Raw genomic sequence first — 16808 nt, 5'->3', positions numbered from 1 at the left:
AGGAGGAAGACTTGGCCTAAGGCTGCCCGTACTCCTTTAATGGCTGGGATTGACATCCCTATTTCATCCCTAAGGTACACGAGAAACTCAGCTATGTCTGGGACTGAAGCTTTAAGAGGTCTTATGTGTTTCTCCGAGCACCACTTCGTAAAGGCGGCCCACTTCGCCTGGTATACCACGGTAGAGGATTTTCTTAGGTATAGGGACATCCTCTTAGCTGTGGAGGAGGAGTACCCCTCCTTCTTCAAGAGCCGCTCGATAGTCTCCAGGGGTGAAGGAGAAGAGAGAGAGGGTTGTCGTGGAACTTGAGGAAGTGAGGTTGACGCAGCAGATCTGACCTGGGGGGCAGAGGCCAAGGCGGTTGGCTTGCCAGGTCTTTTAGATCCGCGAACCACTCCCTCTCCGGCCACCAGGGCGCTACCAAAGTCATCCTTAGGTTTTGGGAGGCTCTTACTCTGTTGAGTACCTGCCTTAACAGCATGAAGGGGGGAAAAGCGTATACGTCCAAGTTGTCCCACTTGTGCTGGAAGGCGTCTTCTAGGGCTGCTCTTTGGTCTGGCACCGGGGAGCAATAGACCGGTAGCTTGGCGTTGAGCTTTGTTGCAAAGAGATCCATCACAGGGGAGCCCCAGCGTTGAATGATGAGTCTGGCTACTTCTGGGTGTAGGGACCACTCTGTCCCCACTATCTGACCCATTCTGCTGAGGCCGTCGGCTAGCACGTTTCTTTTCCCGGGGATGAACCTCGCTAGCAGTACCACCTGTTGCTCGTCCGCCCAATGCAGGATGTTTATGGTGAGGTCGCACAGTTCCTTCGATCTCATGCCCCCTTGCTTCTTTATGTAGGCTACCACCGTGGCGTTGTCGCACATTAAGGCCACGGTGTTTCCCCTCAACCGACTTGCAAAGTGCAGACATGCCTTCTGGACTGCTTTTAGCTCTAGGACGTTGATGTGGAGATGTCTTTCGGTCTCCGACCAGGTACCGCTTGCTGTCTCCTCCCGAAGGTGGGCTCCCCACCCTAGGCTGGAGGCGTCTGTGAACAGGAGGTACTCGGGGGGACAGGACCCGAGGAGCATCCCCTTGAGGGAGTTCGACTGGCAGCGCCACCATTCTAAGGCTGTTCTCGTGTCCGGAAGGACAGGAATCAACGCCTTCTGAGCGCCTGTCTGGGACCAGAGGCCCTTGAGGTTCCATTGTACGGGTCTGAGCCACATCTTCCCTTGGGGCACCAGTTTCTCTAATGAGACCAGGTGACCTATTAGTCTCCTGTCTTCCGAGGGGAAGGCCTTCCCCTGCACGGTGTCCAACGTCATACCCTAGTACCCCATTCTGTTGGATGGCGTTAAGTTCGATTTTTCCAGATTGATAATGATTCCCAGATTCCTGCAGAACTGGAGGAGGTTCCTCCCTTGCTCTTCCAAGAGGGCCTTTGAGTTGTAAAGGAGCAACCAGTCGTCTAGGTATCTGATGAGACGGATACCCCGTTCGTGAGCCCACACTGAGACCGTCGCGAAGACCCTCGTGAACACTTGAGTGGCCGTCGACAGGCCGAAGCAAAGGGTCTTGAACTGCAGGATCTGGGAGCCCCATTTCACCCGGAGGAACTTCCGACTCGACGGGTGGACAGGGATCTGGAAATATGCGTCCTTGAGGTCGACCGTCATCATGTAATCTTTCTCCCTCAAGGACATCAGGACGGATTTCGGGGTGTCCATCTTGAAGTCCGTCTTCTTGACGAACTTGTTGAGGGCCGACAGGTCTATCACGGGCCTCCACCCCCCCGTTGCTTTCTCTACCAGGAACAGGCGGCTGTAGAAGCCTGGGCCTGGGAGAAGGACTTCTTCCATGGCTCCCTTCTCTAACATGGAGGAAACCTCTCCTTGAAGGGTGGCCCTTTTCAACGGGTCCCTGGGAGCCAACCATTCTGTCTGGGTGGCTGGAATAAGAGGGGGTGGGTCCGCTATGAAGGGGAGCCTGTAGCCTTCTTTCAGGACGGACACCGTCCAAGTACCCGCCCCTTGTGTTTTCCATGCTTGCCAATGAGGTCCGAGGCATCCCCCAACCCGAGGCTTGGGCGGGAGTAGGGGGCCTCTCCCTCTACCTTCTCCTAGAGGGGCGGCCTGATCTGCCTCTCTTCGAGGCGGAGTAACCCGACCTGAAGGAGCTAGCAGAAGCTGGTGTCCCCTGCGGGAGGGCTGCGGAGTTGTTGTCCAGGAGGAGGAAGGGGCGTCCCTCCTCGAAGAGCTGGGGGCGGCCTGAGGAGTCACGGCGCTATCCGAGACTGATCTCCTGTATGGCGGCCTTCTGGAAGATGCTTGTCTGGGGACGTTGGTCTCTCTCCTCTTGGACACCTTCTCCATTAGCACTTCCAGTTCCTTCAGAGGGAACAGAGACTCACCCCCTAAGGGTAGGCTACGCACAACTCGGGCTTCCCTGTCCGGGATCCTCCTTGACAACTTAGAGAGCACTGTGTCCTGTTTCCTAAGCACCCAGTTGGCCGTCAAGGCGAGTGCTTGGTAAGCCAGAAACTTGAGGGTTTTCCCCCCGGAGTCGAGAAGGTCCGTCAGGAGACTCTGTTGCTCTGGATCTTCGGGGTCTATGGAGGCTTGTACGTTCACCAACGTGGAGGCCCACCAGTCCAGCCATGAGGAGACGTTCACCAGGTCCCTTGACATCTCCTCCATCATGGCGGCTTCCGTGGGCGAGAAGGAAACAGGGGCTGAAGAGGCCCTTTCGTCCGAGCCGCCTTGTCCCAGGATGTCTAAGGCCGGGTCCACTTTACAGGGGCCTGGGCGCCGCCCTTCAGGAATATACACCTTCCCTTGCGTCTTGAGACCCTGGAGTAGTTTGGAGGCACTCTGGGACTTGGGGGCCTCCGCATTGCTGGCCACCAAGTTATCTATGTACTCTTGTCCCAGACTAGGTCTGGGGCAAGAGGAAGGGCCAGGGAGGACTTCGGAAGGGCGTCGTGGTGAGTGAATCTCAGGAGGCTTGACCTCCAGGAATTCACCTTAGGAGTCGAGGGTTCTGCGATCCCATGGAGCCTCCTGATGAGACCTACCACCCTTCTGTACGCAGAGTCCTCCGGCGGGGGAGCCTCGCCTCCGTCGGCCGAGGCCTCGGCCTGGCGTGGGGGAGCAGGGTTGCTTGGACGGTAGACCGGGCGTCCTCCTCTTGGGTCCAGGGAGGTCGACCCGTAACCGTAGGGCGCTCCGTAAGAGGGTGGATCTCGCCGTAAGGCGGGTGCCACCGGCTCAGGGAGGACCCTCGGCTGCCCCAAGGCTCTGGAAGCCGAGGACACGGTCCCGGTGGGATGACCCGACAACGGGAACCGGTCCTTCTTGCTCGATGACCGCACCAGCTGGGCTGGTTCGGTCAGGCTGCCTTCAAGGAAGCGCGTTTCCCCCCGCTGGGCGGGGTGAACCGGAGGCCTCGAGGACTTATGCTTAAGAGCGAGGTCCTTCCTGCGGGGCAGGTCGAGCGGTTCTAGGCTGTGCATAGGGAGCGGCAGCCTAGAGGCTCGTTCACTGGACCGAGAGTCTGGAGAGTGGAGCCTCTTGGACTCTCCTGAAAGGACGTAGACCCATTCGCCGCCGGGAGAGGCATCTCTCCTATACTTACGGGAGTGAGAGCGGGGGCGCTTCCTGCTGTGTCGCGACCTTGACCTGGAGCGGGAACGATCGCTTTCGGCCCGCTCTCTCTTCCGGTGCCATTTCTCCCTGACTTCTCCCCCGGAGGATGAATCCACCTCTGACGAGTCTGAGGGCGCCACGTTCCTCGCGTAACGGCTGCCCGCGTGATGCGTGGGGGAAGCTCTTCGCCGTCGGACGTCCGAGACTGGATGTTGGAGGAAGTCTTCGGGGACCGCTGTGGAGATCGTGGGCACTGAGTCTACTCTATCCATGCCAGGGGGCCAGGGGTCCAGGGTCACGTCCATTCTTAGCGGTGACCTCCCCGGTGTTTTCGGCAGCTTCCACCCGAAAGCATCGCTACTCGGGCGGCGAACTCTAGCGTGGTTGTCCTCTGGCGGGGGAGAGCCGACGCACCGGCCCACGAGGGCGGTGGGGACTCTGAAATAACGACACTGCCCCATACGGGGTCTTCTGAGGACGCGTGATCCCCTGCCACGTGGCCTGATTCACCCGAAGCACTACCGGACCCTCCATTAACTCTAGAGGGGCCTGCCCTTGGTTCTTCCCTCACACTGGGTTCACCGGGAAGAACGCTATGGCTAATCACAACACTGGGGGCTTGCTGCCCACTCCTCTGCGAAGGAGACGGAGAAGCCGAGGCTTCGTCGGACCGATCACTGACCGACGGTAAAGAAGACACGCCACTCACTTTCCTGGGGGAACGCTTAGACGACTTCTTCTTTTTGGTACTGTACCGTACCCACTGTATGTCGTCCCAGCTTACGCACTCCGGACACGTGTCCACGGTGGAGCAAACTTTTCCCCTGCACGTGGAACAAAGGGAATGAGGGTCCACTTCTGTCTTAGAGAGGAAAGCCCCACACGACTTTCCGGCTCTAGGACCAGGGCAACGACGCACATGCTCCATCGTTCGCACACGAAGGGCCAACACTAGCGAGTTACAAGCACACTGAGATATACGCAAGGGGAACGCACTGAAACACTTGCGAATAACGCACTACGCAAGAAAAAACACAAGTCCCCACACTGGAAACACGTGGAATCACAAACGCGCCAAAGGATCGAGAGAGCGAGAGAGTGAGATGTTTCACATCTCACGACCAAGAACTTAATGGCGATGCTGACCCAGGGAGGCAGTGACCTGCCCTAATCCTGCCCTCAGGGCGCATCCTGGCGGCAGGGGTAAAACCTATATAGAGCGGGGTAGGGGGGTAACGGCGGGAAAACCTTGGTCGAGATTGAGAGGTCACCAAGTGACTCCACAGGAAAGTAGTTCTCGGTGAGTATTTGTGTCGGAACAAATATATATATACACACACATATACATATATCACTTCCTTCTTGCTGTAAGGAAAGGATTATATTTTTATGTGAACGTAAGTGCGCACACACACGCGCGCGCATAAATATGATGTATAATTTAACTTCAAAAGTTCAAACTTGCAGCAAATGTTTTCATGTTGAACAGGCTGACATAAGTTTTCTCTAATAGTTTAAATAAGAAATATCTGTTCGGACGTTGTTACTGTTTTTAAAATATTTCATTTCAATCGTTCATTATTTCTCATATCGATCAATTATTTTTTTATTCCATTTCCTCACTGAGCTATTTTTCCTTGTTGTAGCCCCTGGCGTATAGCATTTTGCTCTTCCAGCTAGAGTTATAACTTTGCTGGTAATAATATAAATAAATAAATATATATATATATATATATATATATATATATATATATACATTTATATATATATATATATATATATATATATATATATATATATATATATGGATGAAAATCAACACAACATCGTACTCAAACAGAAATAAATTTCTACATCCTACTTGGGATCGAACCCAAGCCCCTTCAAATGAAAGGCCAGGTCGCTTCCAACCATGCCACCAGAGACTCAAAAAGAAGTCGGAACCTAATTGCTAACTGCATATATATTGCATTACTGAAACTTGCTTTAGTTTACGATCAACCAACCACCTTCAACAACAATGTAAATTCGAAAGAAATCAGAACAGCATAAAATTACGTAGCAAGGAAGGTCCAAACTCGAAATCAGTTGAAATAATAGAAATATTTTACGCATAACTGGATCAATATAGAAAGAGAACTAACTTCTGTTATTACTTATGACCTCTAATAGCAATAAATGATGTTGTCATGTATGACTATGCCAGTCATGCAATGTTTAAAAACTGATATGTCTTTTTTATTCTGTCGTAACCCTGGGGATATGACATCGCATAAAAACAGCACTGATGAGCCATCGCTGATATTATTATTGTTATTGTTATTATCATCATCATTTTTAATATTATTATCATTATTATTATTATTATTATTATTATTATTATTATTATTATTAGTATTACTATCCTTATTATTATTTACTAACCTACAACCCTAGTTGGAAAAGCAAGATGCTATAACCCCAAGGTCTCCAACATGGAAAATAGACCAATGAGGAAAGAAAATAAGGAAATAAGGTATTATTATTATTATTATTATTATTATTATTATTATTACAAGCTAAGCTATAACCCTACTTGGAAAATCAGGATACTATAAGCCAAAGGGTCCCAACGAGGAAAAATAGTCCAGTGAGGAAAGGAAACGAGAAAATAAATAAACAAGATATGTAATAATCAATTAAAATAAGTATTTTAAGAAAAGTAACAAGATTAAATTACATCTTTCATATATAAATTATAAAAACTTCAAAAAAGGAAAACAACAGTGGAAGAGAAATAAGATAAAACAGCGTGCACAAGTGCACCCTCAAGCAAGAGAACTCTAATCCAAGACAGAGGAAGGTCATGGTACAGAGGCTATGGCACTACCCAAGACTAGAGAGCAATGGTTTGATTTTGGAGTGCCTTCTCCTAGAAGAGCTGCTAAATAAGATGAAACAACATGCACGATTGTACCCTCAAGCAAGAGAACTCTAATCCAAGACAGTGAAAGGCCATGGTACAGAGGCTATGGCACTACCCAAGACTAGAGAGCAATGGTTTGATTTTGGAGTGCCTTCTCCTAGAAGAGCTGCTAAATAAGATGAAACAGCATGCAGAATTGTACCCTCAAGTAAGAGAACTCTAATCCAAGACAGTGAAAGGCCATGGTACAGAGGCTATGGCACTACCCAAGACTAGAGAGCAATGGTTTGATTTTGTTTCTGACTGGTGATCGCCAGACTGGGGTTCAGGTCGCGTTCAGACTCGTTAGTTCCTTTGGTCACTGCAACATCACTATCCTTGTGAGCTAAGCATAGGGGATTTGGCCCTCCCTGGTCCTAACTTGGGTGGAGAGGGGGTTTGGGCGCTGATCATATAATATATGATCAGTCTCTAGGGCAGTGTCCTGCTTGATAGGGCAATGTCATTGTCCCTTGCCTCTGCCATTCATGAGCGGCCTTTAAACCTTAAGAAGCATTAAAATAATAATGCCCATAAAAACCAATAAAGTGAACACCGTTAATCAACTCTCTCTCTCTCTCTCTCTCTCTCTCTCTCTCTCTCTCTCTCTCTCTCTCTCTCTCTCTCTCTACATTTTCTATTTCAAGTTTAAGATTCTCTGAGCTCAAGGGGGACCTCCAGGCCATCCAATTTTTTCTTCCAAATGTGTTATAATCTTTCTAAAATAGATTTCGCGATTCCTCACGGCCTTGGAAAATTACAAAGTCAATAACATCTGTGCGTATGCATTTAATCGTATAAAATTAAATTCACTTCATAATATAAAAGATAAGTAAAAGGAAAAAACATTTAGTTAGTTTATAATTTTCTTCCACAATATGTGTGCATTTTATAACAAAACTAATGAAATTTCTCTACATTATATCATAAAACTGAAATTTCTCGCTCCCATTTTTGAGAGAGAGAGAGAGAGAGAGAGAGAGAGAGAGAGAGAGAGAGAGAGAGAGAGAGAGAGAGAGAAATAATCCTTTAGACTTAAACCAATTATTATTAGTCGTGGTATTGACTAAGCTACAGCCCTAGTTGGAAAAGCAGAATGCTATAAGCCCCAGGGCACCAACAGGGAGAAAAAAAAACACTGAAAGAAATTAATTAAGGAAACATAAAATAGTGTGCCTGAGAGTTCCCTCAAGCAAAAGAACTCGACCCAAAGACAGTGGAAGACCGTGATACAGAGGCTACGGCACTACCCAAGACTAGAGAACAATAGTTTGATATTCGAGTGTCCTTCTCCTAGAAGAGCTGCTTAGCTTACCATAGCTTAAGGAGTCTACTAAACGTACCAACTTCACTTTTTTAAATTTCGCGTTTCAATGCAATAAAAATACCTACCTAGAAATTAAATTGTTATCTGATATTTTCTAGTTTGTGTACATGCCAACCTAGAAACACTTATTTCATCATTCGAACGTAACTAATCTAACTTTGATTGAAACTGACATTTTCTAGAAATTTTATCCCAGCTATGATCAAGTTGTGGAATGATCTTCCTAATCGGGAACTTGAATCAGTAGAACATCAAAAGTTCAAATTTGCAGCAAATGTTTTTCAAATGTTTGTATGTTGAGTAGGCTGACATGAGTCTTTTTATAGTTTATATATGACATATCTGTTTTGATGTTGCTGTTTTTAAAATATTTGATTTCAATCATTCATTACTTCTCAGATCATTTATTTATTTCCTCATTGCCTCTCCTCGCAGGGATAATTTTCCCTTTTGGAGCCCTTCGGCTTATAGCATTCTGCTTTTCCAACTAGGGTTGTAGCTTAGCTAGTAGTAGTAGTAGTAGTAGTAGTAGTAGTAGTAGTAGTAGTAATATGACAGCTAATTATCATACTTACAGTAACAGTAACTCGAACAATCATCCAACTCACCTGTAAATGAAGAAAAATAATTAAAATTAGTTAAGGTTAAATAATACTTGAAAAGTGGCACTACGGTGCATCACATGACAAACATAACAGTTTCAAAATTAGGAATAAAAGGGAAAAGGGAAAAAAAATAGGACAAGGGAAAAAGGTAGGACAAGAGAAAAAGCAAGACAAGAGAAAAATCAGGATAAGGGATAAAGTAAGACAAGGATAAAAAGGACAGGGGGAAAAAGGACACGGGAAAGAGTAGGACAGGTGAAAAAAGGACAAGGAAAAAAGTAGGACAAGAGAAGATGCAAGACAAGAGAAAAAGCAGGACAAGGGAAAAAGTAGGATTAGAGGGAAAAGTAGGATAAGAGAAGAAGCAAGACAAGAGAACAAACAAGACAAAGGAAAAATTAGGACAAAGGATAAAGTGAGACATTGCCAATTGCAATCGCCATGAAGAAGACATTGCATGAAATCCGAAAAATATAAAAATTCCGTGTGAACAAAAGGAGTGCGCTGTTTCCTTATTCCCCAGAGACCACTTCTCACAAGACAATCCTCTGAAAGTTTCTCTCTCTCTCTCTCTCTCTCTCTCTCTCTCTCTCTCTCTCTCTCTCTCTCTCTCTCTCTCCTCTCTCTCTCTCTCTCTCTCTCTCTTACGATTGATATTTCTTAAATAGATTATTCAAACATATTTTTATGTTGTTAAAATTTCATTTTATTATTATTATTATTATTATTATTATTATTATTATTATTATTAGTCAAGCTACAACCCTAGTTGGAAAAGCAAGATGCTATAAGCCTAAGGGCTCCAATAGGGGAAAAATATCCCAGTGAGGAAAGGAAATAAGGAAATAAATAAATGATGAGAACAAATTAACAATATATCATTCTAAAAACAGTAACAACGTCAAAACAGATATGCCATATATAAACTATTAACAACTTTAAAAACAGATATGTCATATATAAACTATTAATAACGTCAAAAGCAGATATGTCATATATAAACTATAAAAAAACTCATGTCAGCTCCAACTTTGAACTTTTGAAGTTCTACTGATTTAATTACCCGATTAGGAAGATCATTCCACAACTTGGTAACAGCTGGAATAAAACTTCTAGAATTCTTTCGATTTCTTATGAATAAATTCATACTTTCATTAGTTCACAATAAAGACAATAGTTTCAACTATTGTATAAGTAATAGTATCGTTTTTCTTTTTTTAATTAAGAAAATTAAATATGGCGACGTAATAAACACACTTTTATGTTGCCAAACCATTTTACCAAAAAACTTTCGATTCCTTATAAATAAATTAATATTTTCATAAGGTTAAAACAAAGGAGATAAGCTAGACTATTAGTCTATAGTACCGATTTTTAATAATAAAAAAGATATTAGGTGAAATAACTTTGCAAAGATATGATAAACTATCAGTCTATACAACCGATTTTTTTAAATAAAAAAAGATATTAGGTGAAATAACTTTGCAAAGATATGATAAACTATCAGTCTATACAACCGATTTTTTTAAATAAAAAAAAGATATTAGGTGAAATAACTTTGCAAAGATATGATAAACTATCAGTCTATAGAACCGATTTTAATAATAAAAACGATATTAGGTGAAATAACTTTGCAAAGATATGATAAACTATCAGTCTATACAACCGATTTTTTTAAATAAAAAAAGATATTTGGTGAAATAACTTTGCAAAGATATGATAAACTATCAGTCTATACAACCGATTTTTTTAAATAAAAAAAGATATTAGGTGAAATAACTTTGCAAAGATATGATAAACTATCAGTCTATACAACCGATTTTTTTAAATAAAAAAAGATATTAGGTGAAATAACTTTGCAAAGATATGATAAACTATCAGTCTATACAACCGATTTTTTTAAATAAAAAAAGATATTAGGTGAAATAACTTTGCAAAGATATGATAAACTATCAGTCTATACAACCGATTTTTTTAAATAAAAAAAGATATTAGGTGAAATAACTTTGCAAAGATATGATAAACTATCAGTCTATAGAACCGATTTTAATAATAAAAACGATATTAGGTGAAATAACTTTGCAAAGATATGATAAACTATCAGTCTATACAACCGATTTTTTTAAATAAAAAAAGATATTAGGTGAAATAACTTTGCAAAGATATGATAAACTATCAGTCTATACAACCGATTTTTTTAAATAAAAAAAGATATTAGGTGAAATAACTTTGCAAAGATATGATAAACTATCAGTCTATAGAACCGATTTTAATAATAAAAACGATATTAGGTGAAATAACTTTGCAAAGATATGATAAACTATCAGTATATAGAACCGATTTTTTAAAATAAAAAAATATATTAGGTGAAATAACTTTGCAAAGATATGATAAACTATCAGTCTATAGAACCGATTTTTTTAAATAAAAAAAAGATATTGGTATAAATAATATTGCAAAAATTAAAGTCCACATTATGTTATATCTTTAAGAGAAAAAATGTCATTCACATATATATCATCGGTGTTAAAATGAAAATTACCTTTATATATGAAGAATCTGTTTAAATGTTGTTAATGTTTTCAAGATATTTTATTTTAATTATTCATTAGTTCTTATAGTTTATTCATTTCCTTACTTCCTTCCCATACTATGCTATTTATTCCTGTTGGAGCCCTTGGGCTTATAGCATCCCCTACTACTTTTGAACCTACAGATGTAGCTTAGCAAGTAATAATAATAATAATAATAATAATAATAATAATAATAATAATAATAACAATAGTAATAATAATAATAATAATAATAATAATTTTACTTAATTCCATTCCTCACCGGGCTATTTTTCCCTGCTGGAGACCTTGGGCTTATAGCATCCTGCTTTTCCAACTAAGGTTGTCACTTAGCAAATAATAATAATAATAATAATAATAATAATAATAATAAAAATAATTTTACCTTATTTCCATTCCTCACCGTGCCATTTTTCCCTGTTGGAGCCCTTGGGCTTATAGCATCCCCTACTACTTTTCCACCTAGAGTTGTAGCTTAGCAAGTAATCCATCCATCCATATACCAAGGCACTTCCCCCAATTTTTGGGGGTAGCCGACACCAACAATGAAACAAAAGAAAAAGGGGACCTCTACTCTCTATGTTCCTTCAGCCTAATCAGGGACTCAACCGAGTTCAGCTGGTACTGCTAGGGTGCCACAGCCCAACCTCCCACATTTCCACCACAGATGAAGCTTCATAATGCTGACTCCCCTACTGCTGCTACCTCCGCGGTCATCTAAGGCACCGGAGGAAGCAGCAGGGCCTACTGGAACTGTGTCACAATCGCTCGCCATTCATTCCTATTTCTAGCACGCTCTCTTGCCTCTCTCACATCTATCCTCCTATCACCCAGAGCTTTCTTCACACCATCCATCCACCCAAACCTTGGCCTTCCTCTTGCACTTCTCCCATCAACTCTTGCATTCATTACCTTCTTTAGCAGACAGCCATTTTCCATTCTCTCAACATGGCCAAACCACCTCAACACATTCATATCCACTCTAGCCGCTAACTCATTTCTTACACCCGTTCTCTCCCTCACCACTTCGTTCCTAACCCTATCTACGCGAGATACACCAGCCATACTCCTTAGACACTTTATCTCAAACACATTCAATTTCTGTCTCTCCATCACTTTCATTCCCCACAACTCCGATCCATACATCACAGTTGGTACAATCACTTTCTCATATAGAACTCTCTTTACATTCATGCCCAACAATAATACTACTAATAATAATAATAACAACAACAACAATAATATTAACTTATTTCCTTTCCTCACAGGGCTATTTTTCCCTTTCCAATAAGAATTGTAGCATACAAAATAATAATAATAACAACCACAACAACAACAACAACAATAACAATAATAATAACAACAATAATATTAACTTATTTCCTTTCCTCACAGGGTTATTCTTCCCTTTCCAATAAGAATTGTAACAACAACCACAACAAAAATAACAACAATAATAACAATAATAATAATAAAACGAAAATTACCTTTAACATGAAATACACCCCCCCCCCCACCAAAAAACCCTACCATCTCCTCGAAGCCTCAGGAAATATATTGCCCGCGATACATAAAAAGACCTTTTTTTTTTTTACCCTCACCGAGAAAAACACTTTTGATACAACAAGTCGTGATCACGACGCCAGGTAATATCTCCTTCCACAGGAGATGGTAATGAAAGGGTATTGATTCCTAGGGAGAGAGAGGAGCGGGTTGGTGTATTCTTGCAAGGAAAACGGTAGAGGTAATGAGGGAGGGGGTTTGGGGGTGGTTTGGTTGGGGGTGAGGTGGTTAGAGATTGAGAGGTGAGGAGGGAATATATGGGAGAGAGAGAGAGAGAGAGAGAGAGAGAGAGAGAGATTGATATGGAAGGAAGGGGAAGATATATATATATATATATATATTATATATATATATATATATATATATATATATATATATATATATCTATCTATATATATATAATATATAAATATATATGTATGTATATATATATATATATATATATATATATATATAGAGAGAGAGAGAGAGAGAGAGAGAGAGAGAGAGAGAGAGAGAGAGAGAGTCTGATATGGAACGAAGCAGAAAATATATATATATATATATATATAGAGAGAGAGAGAGAGAGAGAGAGAGAATTTTATATGGAGGAGAGAGAGAGAGGAGAAAGTCTTATATGGAAGGAAGGGGAAGACAATGGAGGGAGAGGGAGAGAGAGAGAGAGAGAGAGAGAGAGAGAGAGAGAGAGAGAGAGAGAGAGAGAGAGAGAGAGAGAATGTAAAATTCCATATAATGCTGGCGTTGATTGAAAATCTCTTTGCACAACAACTAAAATTGCTTATAAGGTTAGAGAATTTATTTATAAAGACAGTTTTGCGTCAAAATACTTCGAATTTGAAAAAAAAAGACAATTTTGAAATGTATAAGATCTTAAGAAACGAATGAATGCGCTATTGAATAATCCATACATGTACACATTATTTACATAATTCATGTGAATGATTAATGATACAAAGATGTTATAAAAAAAAAAAAGTTTACATGGCTTCCCACTTTTTATTCCTGTCAGAATGGTTTGAAAATTAAGACCTTTTGTGCGTCCACTATAATTTAGTATTACTGTCCGAAAGCAAAGTCTAAATCATACATTGGTGTTTTAATATTTCTTAGTAACTTGGTACACACACTCTCTCTCTCTCTCTCTCTCTCTCTCTCTCTCTCTCTCTCTCACACACACACACACACACACACACACACAATCAGTCCAGAGGTAATGGAAACAAAGTGGAATTAAAAAGATGTAACACCACTCAATGTGGTAATTTCTTTACATACAAAATAGCAAATACTTGGAATAGACTTCCAGCAGATGTAGTAAACAGTAACACGGTAAACGAGTTCGAGAATAAGTAAAACAAGATCATAAGAACTCTCTAAATGCTTAAACTAAAACGCTCTACTTAAGAGCAAATGGAGTCTCCGTGGATGGACTAAAAAAGTCTTTGAGACATCCAAAATCTTGTAACTCTCTCTCTCTCTCTCTCTCTCTCTCTCTCTCTCTCTCTCTCTCTCTCTATAAATGTCTCCGCGGATGGGCTAAAAAGTCTTTGAGACATCCAAAATCCTTATAACTCTCTCCCTCTCTCTCTTTATAAATGTCTCCGCGGATGGGCTAAAAAGTCTTTGAGACATCCAAAATCCTTGTAACTCTCTCTCTCTCTCTCTCTCTCTCTCTCTCTCTCTCTCTCTCTCTCTCTTCAATCGCTTTGTACCTTGCCTGCAAATCCGTCGATACCAGTATCTCCTCTCCCTTCCCCCGAAGTTTTTAGCATTCAGAGAACTCCAGCCAAAGTTACCCTTAAATGATGTTACTTGGCACATTATAAGGGACTATCGACAATCCGACACCAGTTTCCCTCGCTATAAAGGCAATAAAGTCATGAAGGGTTCCTGTGAGTGCGTGTGGACGTGTGCGGACGACAGTAGTATCTCACAAGCCGTTGGTTTTTAACGCTTATGACTTGGACGAAAGTTGGATTCGATAGAAATGGAGAGGGATGTGTCCGTGTGAGTGTAACATCCATGTATGTATTCTGTAGATTATTAATGCGGGTCGGTTTATTTATTTATCTATATGTGTGTCTGTGGAGAGGAATACGTCAAAATTACTCAACGGATCTTGACGAAATTTCCATCACAGATAGATCTTAGGTCATGGAAGACTCCATTAAATTTTGGAGATGATCCAGATCAGCATTTTTTACAATTTTAAAGATAACCTAAAAACAAATCGACAGATTTTGACGAAATTTCCATCACAGATAGATCTTAAGTCATGAACGACCCCATGTAATTGTGAAGATGATCCGGATCAACATTTTTCACAATTTTAAAGATAACGTAAAAACAAATCGACAGATTTTGACGAAATTTCCATCACAGATAGATCTTAAGTCATGAACGACCCCATGTAATTGTGAAGATGATCCGGATCAACATTTTTCACAATTTTAAAGATAACGTAAAAACAAATCGACAGATTTTAACGAAATTTCCATCACAGATAGATCTTAGGTCATGGACGACTCCATTAACTCATGAAGATGACCCGGTACCGGATCCAGTGTCTAGATCCAGATTTGCAATTTCCACAACTTTAAAGATTACGTCAAAAGAAATTGACCCATTCAATTTTCACCAAATTTTAACATTGGATAGATATTATGCAGGTGATACGGATCAAGATCCCGATTCTGGATCAACCTTACACTTTACACCATTTACTGTGGTCAGGTTATTGAAAGGGTCGGGGCAATGTCCGTAGACTTTAGTTAAATGTTGGCAATATTCATTAGCGGAGGTCTGTAATCTCTATGATGGCTCTTGTTATCTTTGCTTTCCTTTGTCTATGATGTGGGTACTTTGAATTTACAGTACATGGAAATTTTGGTTTGCTTAATGGGACCATATGAAAATTTCTCTGCTAAATGAGACCATATTGTAAAATTTCTCTGCTAAACGAGACCATATTGAAAATTTCTCTGCTAAACGACACCATATTGAAAATTTCTCTACTAAACGAGACCATATTGAAAATTTCTCTGCTAAATGAGACCATATTGAAAATTTCTCTACTAAATGAGACCATATTGAAAATTTCTCTGATAAATGAAACCATATTGAAAATTTCTCTGATAATTGAGATCATATTGAAAATTTCTCTGATAAATGAGACCATGTTGAAAATTTCTCTGCTAAACGAGACCATATTGAAAATTTCTCTGCTAAATGAGACCATATTGAAAATTTCTCTGCTAAATGAGATTATATTGAAAATTTCTCTGATAAATGAGACCATATTGAAAATTTCTCTGCTAAACGAGACCATATTGAAAATTTCTCTGCTAAATGAGACCATATTGAAAATTTCTCTGCTAAATGAGATTATATTGAAAATTTCTCTGATAAATGAGACCATATTGAAAATTTCTCTGCTAAACGAGACCATATTGAAAATTTCTCTGCTAAATGAGACCATATTGAAAATTTCTCTGCTAAATGAGACCATATTGAAAATTTCTCTGCTAAATGAGACCATATTGAAAATTTCTCTGCTAAATGAGACTATATTGAAAATTTCTCAGCTAAATGAGACCATATTGAAAATTTCTCTGCTAAACGAGACCATATTGAAAATTTCTCTGCTAAATGAGACCATATTGAAAATTTCTCTGCTAAATGAGACCATATTGAAAATTTCTCTGCTAAACGAGACCATATTGAAAATTTCTCTGCTAAATGAGACCATATTGAAAATTTCTCTGCTAAACGAGACCATATTGAAAATTTCTCTGCTAAATGAGACCATATTGAAAATTTCTCTGCCAAATGAGATTATATTGAAAATTTCTCTGATAAATGAGACCATATTGAAAGTTTCTCTACTATTCAAGTCCAAATGATATTTTACTATTAATGAATCGGTTTTAAAGACACTCTCTAAGGGATGCTGTTTTCATTTCTAAGGAAATTTTAGATAAAAAAAAACATAATTATGACATATTCCAAAGCAAAATAGTTCGAATCTCTCACGTAAACTAGAGACAGATTGACATTTGCCAATTGCGATAATATAATGTGTTTTACCAGAACATTCCAAAGAATCTGGAATTTGACCAATCATTGAGGGAAATCACTCAATTCCGTCCTGTTATTATAAATA

At 40.7% G+C, this 16808-nt stretch overlaps 2 protein-coding genes across 2 annotated transcripts in view; both read left to right on the top strand.

Moving 5' to 3' along the window:
- Nucleotides 1-15410, top strand: part of LOC137641105 (Na(+)/H(+) exchange regulatory cofactor NHE-RF1-like) — a 66523-nt gene extending 51113 nt beyond the window's left edge. The window contains exon 2 of the mRNA XM_068373551.1: nucleotides 15126-15410. Coding sequence (XP_068229652.1) covers nucleotides 15126-15410 — 285 coding nt within the window. The remainder of the gene's footprint in view (nucleotides 1-15125) is intronic.
- A 163-nt stretch (nucleotides 15411-15573) lies between these two features.
- Nucleotides 15574-16548, top strand: LOC137641104 (uncharacterized). The gene has a single exon (XM_068373550.1). It carries the CDS (start codon nucleotides 15574-15576, stop codon nucleotides 16546-16548), a length of 975 nt encoding a protein of 324 aa, XP_068229651.1.
- The last annotated feature ends 260 nt before the right edge of the window (nucleotides 16549-16808 follow it).

The sequence above is a fragment of the Palaemon carinicauda genome, chromosome 5 (genome assembly GCF_036898095.1).
Source record: "Palaemon carinicauda isolate YSFRI2023 chromosome 5, ASM3689809v2, whole genome shotgun sequence".
NCBI classification, from domain to species: Eukaryota; Metazoa; Arthropoda; class Malacostraca; order Decapoda; family Palaemonidae; genus Palaemon; species Palaemon carinicauda.
Note: the sequence above shows the minus strand (reverse complement) of the source record. Positions and strands in the feature narration are given on the sequence as shown.

Excerpts from the sequence above, each read along its gene's own strand:
- LOC137641104 (XM_068373550.1), top strand. The coding sequence starts at position 15,574 with ATGAGACCATATTGTAAAATTTCTCTGCTAAACGAGACCATATTGAAA.